The 7500-nt window shown below is 37.9% G+C and overlaps 1 protein-coding gene across 2 annotated transcripts in view; it reads left to right on the top strand.

Annotated features, from left to right (window-relative positions):
* Positions 1-2982: 2982 nt before the first annotated feature.
* The window catches only part of LOC119580386 (histone deacetylase complex subunit SAP130-A-like), a 14789-nt gene continuing 10271 nt past the window's right edge, over positions 2983-7500 (top strand). The window contains exons 1-4 of one of the 2 annotated variants that reach the window (XM_037928511.1): positions 2983-3107; positions 6632-6761; positions 6947-7055; positions 7184-7500. The exon at positions 7184-7500 is cut by the window's right edge and continues 2 nt beyond it. In XM_037928511.1, coding sequence (XP_037784439.1) covers positions 6645-6761; positions 6947-7055; positions 7184-7500 — 543 coding nt within the window. In that variant the 5' untranslated portion in view covers positions 2983-3107; positions 6632-6644. The remainder of the gene's footprint in view (positions 3108-6631; positions 6762-6946; positions 7056-7183) is intronic. The other variant, XM_037928510.1, reaches the window with a different exon arrangement.

Consider the following 7500-nt stretch of genomic DNA (forward strand, 5'->3'; position numbering starts at 1 on the left):
TACATCTCATTTTCTCTTTCAATAAAAAAATACTGACTCATTAAATTATTAAATATATATGCATATCATCCCACAGGAATACGTGACCATACCTAACTAAATTGAAAATCAATTTGGTAAAATTTCATGTGAAGAAAATATTGTTTTTAAGTTTAAAAAATAAGTGCAGTGAAATCAACAATAATTGAATTACTGGAGAAGAAAGGTGCTTATCAAGATAAGCTTATGAGTCACAGCCGTAGTTTGTTTAAATATGCTTGCATTTTATTAATATATTTAAGTGCGCGCGTATGTGTAATGCACACACACACACACACACAAATATATATATATATATATATATATATATATATATATATATAACAAAAAAAAAAAAAAAAGAGAGAGAGAGGGGGTGAGAGAGAGGGGGGAAAAAGGGGAAGAGAAAGGAGAGAGAGGGGGGGGGGGAAAAAAATGAGAGAGAGAGGGGGGGGGAGAAGGGAGGAAAAAGGAGAAAAAAGCGAGAGGAGGGGAGAGAGAGAGAGAGAGAGGAAATAGGAAAAAAAAAGAAGAAAAAGGGGAAGAAGAAAAAAATAGATAATAGATAGAAGATAGATAGATAGTAGAAGAAGAAAAGATAAAGATTAAAAGAGAGAGAGAGAGATAAATATAGATAAGATAGACAGATAGAGTAAGTATACAAAATTTATTTATTTATATATTATATAATATATATATATATATTAATATATATATATATATATATTTATATATTTATGTATGCTTTTTATTCATTTTATCTAATCATCTATCTATCATCTATCTATTAAATATTTTTATATATTTTATAATATATATATTATATATATATATATTTTATAAATATATGTGTTGTGTGTGTGTGGTGTGTGTGTGTGTGTGTTGTGTGTTGTTGTGTGTGTTGTGTGTGTTTTTGGTGTGTGTGTGTGTGTGTGTGTGTGTGTGTGTGTGGTTGGGGTTTTGTATTGGTGTGTGTAGGGGTTTGTGTAGTGTATTTTTGGTGTGTGGATATACTGAATACTGTATAAGGTATAAACTGATAGAGATAAAAACAGACAGACAAAATATTATTCATGTGCATATGAACAGGTGGATATTTGCATGTGTACAAGCGCTTGCGTAAGCATTTTGCGGTGGGCGTACGTATCACAAGTGACCAGGAAAACTAGTAATATAAATTCAAATGCCTTCGCAAGCTTTACTTAGGCGATTTACAAAAAAAAAAATTAGATACTTATAAGCTAATGTAAAGAAAAAAGGGGTAAGCGTTACAGTTTTGTCTTTAAAAATTCCCCAAAAAAAGAACATTTTAAAATATATTTTCCTCTCTCGCTAACTCTCATCATATAACATTAAAAAATATATTTATTGGCAACGAGGCACAAACACCATAACGAATTACAAATAAACAACCCAACAATCATAATAAAAACGTTAACTCAACGGTTTTTTTTCTTTCTTTCTTTTTTCTTTTTCTTTTTTGAAAATGTCTCTGTTTGAAACCCTGACCTCATAGCCTTTCAGGTGACCGCTTCTGAATAGGCAGCGATTTCGAACAAAGGAAGGTTACGGTATATGGGAAAGGATTAGGATCAGGATTAGGATTAGGGGCTTAAGATCAGGGGATTAAATACCAGGTAAAGTTTGGTTCATGTAATGTAATGTGGACAGGTGTTGAGATACCTGCGATTGTGTGCGCCATGAGAGAGGGATTTTGATGGAAATGAATAATTGCTTGTGTTAATAGGTTGTGTGTGTGTTGTGTTGTGTGTGTGTGTGTGTGTGTGTGTGTGTGTGTGTGTGTGTGTGTGTGTGTGGTGTGTGTGTGTGTTGTGTGTGTGTGTGTGTGTGTGTGTGGGGGTGTGTGTGTGTGTGTGGTGTGTGTCAAAAAATTTTCGATACCTAGCGAGCCACGGCGATTTAGTCTGAAAGATGGTTTTCTTTTTAGTTCATGCAGATTTTTTTTTAAACCCTTTTTTTGTACGATGAAAAAAAAGGTTAAACGTAGTTTCCCCCGGTACAATATATTTTTGCTTTTTTTACCAGTTTTTAAAAAAAAGACAGCAATACGTGAATACATAGAAGTAAATAATGTAGGAAAAAGGTTTTGTTGAGTTTACCTAACTAGTACTAAATTGACCATTAATAGAAAAACGTAAATGTTTAATGCCTTTAAGTATATGAAAAATATTTACCCGACGAAACAACAATTATAGTACAAAACTTTTGGGAATTTTTTTGTGTAAATATCCCCTTCTTACTTTTATTATGCATATATGAATACAATAGTATGTCGTAAAGTCTTATGAATGAAATCGGAATGCATACTAGAAATACATTCAAATAGAAAATACAACTGTGAGTAAATCTATGTCAGCCAAATATTACAGTTTGGACCATACATTATGACAGTTTCGCTAAAATATATAAATGGTGGTCAAAGCACATGGACTAAACATTGCAAGTTGATAAAAAAAAAAAAAATTGCATTTCCCGCGATTCAAAAAACGTACAAATTGGCGAATATGACGTCACGGAAAGCGTAAGAAGTTGCCAGGTAGCCAAATAAATATACTGCCTGAACTTTCTTATTTTCACTTTTATTCGAGAAAATCTTCCACGGACAAGATTTTATAGATGAAAACAAATCTTCTTTCTATTTCGGTCTCATCTTTCTAAAATGTGTGGTGTGTATGTAAAAGGAATAGAACATTAAATAATGGTAACTGACAACATGACCCCATATATGACACAGATTATGTCCGAAATGCCTACGGGATCACAATTCAACATACTACACCCTCAATATCCATACCCAAAACTCAAAACAGCACAACACTAAACCCAAACAACACGAAGAACCCATCTCGCTCAAATAAATCTCTAATCATCCCTCCATCTCAATGAAATAAGCCAGAGAAGTGAGCGGCGCCGCGGTGCGCATGCGCGGCCTCTCACAGCTGAGAGTTGAGCGTCTGGCGGAAGAACCCGAGCGGAGGGACGTCCATGGCTTATTTTTCTCGCTTTTTGCGCGATGTGACTCGTTCCGGATCCCTTTCCTTTACTACCGCAGCGCAGGAGTTAGAGAGGTGAGCGTCCCGTCGGCGATCGGGGTTAGTTATCGAGGGAGAGAGGGTGAAATGGGCCTAAATGAGGGTGGAAGGATTTTACTATGCTTTCGGGGGATTCAATTTTGAAAATCTCACGTAGGATTTCGAGCAGTTAAGCCCGTCTCGTGGGCAGAGCTCTCTCCTTTGCCCATTTCCCGAGACTGAGGTGTGTGTCGCATCGTTCTGGCGGCATTTGACCCCGGAATTTACCCGAAAAGACCGTAAAAAAGAGACACAACCAAAAGACAGAATTCTTTTCACACTTTACATACCAAAGTGTTGCATTTCGTGTGCTTTTCTCTCCCGGTTTTTCTCTCTCCTTCCTCGAGATTTCGCGCTGTGTGGGAAGAGGGGAAGCGAGAAAGAAGAGATAAGGCGAGGCAGGAGATATATTTACGAATAGATTTCCCCAGTGAGAGAAAATGTTTCCATAGACCATATATAGGCCTACCTTCCCCCTCCCACCCAAAAATTATATATATTTTTTCGTAGATTTTACCAAATGTGTTCGTAATCTCTCTTCACGCAATGAAAGAACAGCTCTGTAACTTAGTTTTGTAAGCATTTTTTCCCATATGATTTTTATAATTAGTTTCTGTAGTATGTTAGAGACAGCCTTAGTTAATGCCATTGTTTGATGTATGTTGATGTAGAAGTATAACAGTAGTGAGGTTGTAGAAGAGATTTGTTGGATATTTAGCAATAGGATTTGTAGGATACCTATATATACTCTACATGTTGTGGTGACTGTGTTGTTTATAGGACATTTTTGTTATTGTTATAGCAAAAGGTGGTAGGGAATTGAATGTAGAAAACACCTTTGTAAAGGATTTGTAGGTGATTGGTGGAAAGTTAGAGAGAGAGATAGATAGATAGAGAGAGGGAAGGGGGGGATAGGTAGATAAATGAATAATGAGGGAAAGAAGAAACAGAATTCCATAAGAGAGGAGCTTCCCCCATTATGAAGGCTGACTGGATCTCTGTGGCAAATGGGGGAAGTTGTGTATTCCAATGAACTTCCTATTTGCTTAACAAAAAGAAGCCTGTAGTCTGGTTACTGAAGGAATTTGATAAGATTCCTAGCAAGAATAATGGTATATTGGCCTGATTTTTGGTGATATTTTATTTTTTTGGGTGTCATAAGTCCACTCAGAGGAACATATTGTTGAAACATGCATTTATGAATTTAATGGTGTAGGTGCTCTTTCAATGGGAATAGTGTACAAGATTGAGTGAGGATATAGTGCATTCTCTCTCTTCTCCTCACCCCTCTCTCTTTTCTCTCTTCCTCTCCTTTAGTATCTGTCTCAGTCATTCATTCCCTTCAATCCACCAGTCTCTTTGGCTCACTTGCCCATTCATTCACAAAGTGAAATTCATATCTGTCTTCAGATGATATATTTATGCATGTTTTGTAGTTGTTAAGTATCTTGGGTCTACAGTTACCTTTGATTTTATGTAGGTTTATGTGAAATCCATGCTAATGGTATTATATGAGCTACATAAGGCATATATATGTGTTGTAGTGATAAATATCATGCCTATATTAGTATACATGTGTATATACATGAGAGACATACAGGTACATACATTTAGACACCTGTTTTGCTAGAAGTAGGTGATGGAAATGCTATTGGCATTGTATATAAGTACATGTGCAGTTAACCTACATTATGTAGGTCGCGAGATTTATGTCTGTGGTTTTTTTACTGTTGTAAGGAAAACTGGGCAGAAAATTGAAGCTGGGGTTGAAAAGTTTACATGAAATAAGGATGATTTTAGTGAGTTTTCCTTGTTTGATAAATCAGACAGTAGAATTAGTGGCTCTTGTGTTTGGTCTGAATTTTATTTTGTCTGGGGTTAGAGCTACAAGCTGTACCTCTGGTGTATTTTAAGTATGGTACATGAGCTGAAGAGGGACAAAAGATTTTTGAATAATTCTTGTTTTGAGTGTATGGAGCAAGTTATTTTGGGACTGGAATTTGGTTCTAATATTGCAGTGTATTGCAGTTCAGGCTAAGTAAAAGTTTTACCTTTTTATTATTGCTAGAAGTGGGAATATGCATTAATGTATTTTTCACAATTATAGACAAATGTATGCATATGAGTATCTACATACACATGTGCATGCATACTTGCTTGCTCTCTCACACACACACACAAACACACTCACTCTCACTCACTCACTCTCACTCACTCACTCACTCACTCACTCACTCACTCACACACTCACGCACAACACACACAACACACACACACACACACACACACACACACACACAATACACACACACACACACACACACACACATATACACACTCACTCTCACTCACTCACTCACTCACTCACTCACTCACTCTCACTCACTCACTCACTCACTCACTCACTCACACTCACTCACTCACTCACTCACTCACTCACTCACTCACTCACTCACTCACTCACTCACTCACTCACTCACTCACTCACTCACTCACTCTCACTCACTCACACACTCACGCACACACACACACACACACACACACACACACACACACACACACACACACACACACACATACACATACACATAAAAGCATGTAAAACAGGTGCTTTAGTAAAATTGCATTTGATACTTTCTTTAGGTGTGCAAACATTGTTTACTTTCCAACACTTTCTTGTGTTAATTAGGATCTGACTTATTCTGCAAGAACTGTATGCATAGTTTGTATTAATTATTTTTCATAGTTTGTATTAATTATTTTTATTTTGTTAGAGTTCTCACAAGGGTCTGTCCAACATAAGTACCCATTTAGGTCATATACATACATGCATAATTGAATATTACTCTCAATATTGTTGGCCTTTCCCCTTAGGAATTCAAATAGCAATATATGACCGTGTTACTGTTTGAACTGCTCATCCTAATTTTATTGGTCTACTCCAATGACTGGGAAAGAAGCCGTCCGCAGTAGGTGGAGAAAGCTTCATGAATTATGCCCTGGGTAGAGAGCAAGGAATGGATGAACAGAAGGTGACACGATGAACATTGGTGATCACTGCTAATAGACCCATGTTACATGACCTGAACGTAAAGGAGTCATTAACAAGACACACACACTCACACTCACAAACAGAGTCACAAACATATACTCACATATATGCATATTGTTAGCTTATCTGGCAGAATTAGATATAAATTTTGTGCATAAAAAATTGGTCTCATATTCAACAGCAAGAGAGAAATAGGAGAAAAAGATAAGTTCTTTTATCCCTTTTGTGACCAAAACAAGAATTTAATACACTTTAAAAAACAATTAACAGTTAGAATTCCAGGGTGTGTATCTTCAGTGTAGATTGTATCTCATTTGTATGATCCAGGTGCTTGCAATTTACCAGTATTACAGGATCTTACTATGTTAATAATGTCTATTATGCACAATAACAGATTCACAAGCTCCCAATAATGAATCTGTTTACTGGGAAACAACCCTTTTAATGGCCTTTTCCTTTGGTATTACAGAGTATAGGATACCATGGCAGGAAGAGGAGGCTTGATGACTTCAGGAGGAGGGGGCTCTGGCTCAGCAGGAGACCCAAGCAACCAGCCCATGGACCTGGCACAGAAGACAGTCGCTAGGTCACTAGAATCGGTGAGTTGGAGTTGCTTCGTTGGGTGGGCAGGTTTAGTTTTGTGATGGTTGGTTTATTTTCACTTTTGTTTCGGGTCTTATTTTATATCTCTCTCCACCCCCTCCCCCTCAGAATCTCTCCATTAGTATCATACTTACCAATATTCACAAGACTTGAAATCATAAGTGAGGTGCTGGTATTTCAGGGAGGCATAGTCAAGAGTGGAGGAACCACTCTCGTCCACTACACAACGGGGGTTCAGCAGATCCTCACTACAAGTGGAACGACAGCACATGTAGTCACTGCCAAGCCTAGTAAGTTGTGGTTCAGTTTTAGTTGTTGATATTTCAAGTATCCTTGTGCATTTTTTTTATATATTTGTTTATAATTTATTGCATAGAGTTAGTACCAAACTTCAGTTTATTCTTCTCTCCCTGTCCAGTTGGCAGGACAGAGAGCATGGGAGTGGCAGGGCAGACAGTGACCCTTGTATCACGCCCTTCTGCCCCCCCATCAGCTCTCAACCTAGCATCACAGGGCCCAGGAGGAGGCAGTGGTGGTCCTTCACTGAGGACTGTGTCACACACCCCAGGGGGAACCACCACCAGCACAGTGGTCACTTCAGCGTCCACCTACCACATCCCACGTGGAGCGGCTGCTGTGGCCAACATCGCAGCCCCAAGGTCCCAGACAGTGGCTACACCCATCATGAGGACCACTGCGCAGCCCATTGGCCAACCAGGCTCCAATGTCCCTGGG

Source organism: Penaeus monodon, chromosome 13 (assembly GCF_015228065.2).
Source record: "Penaeus monodon isolate SGIC_2016 chromosome 13, NSTDA_Pmon_1, whole genome shotgun sequence".
Taxonomy (NCBI): domain Eukaryota; kingdom Metazoa; phylum Arthropoda; class Malacostraca; order Decapoda; family Penaeidae; genus Penaeus; species Penaeus monodon.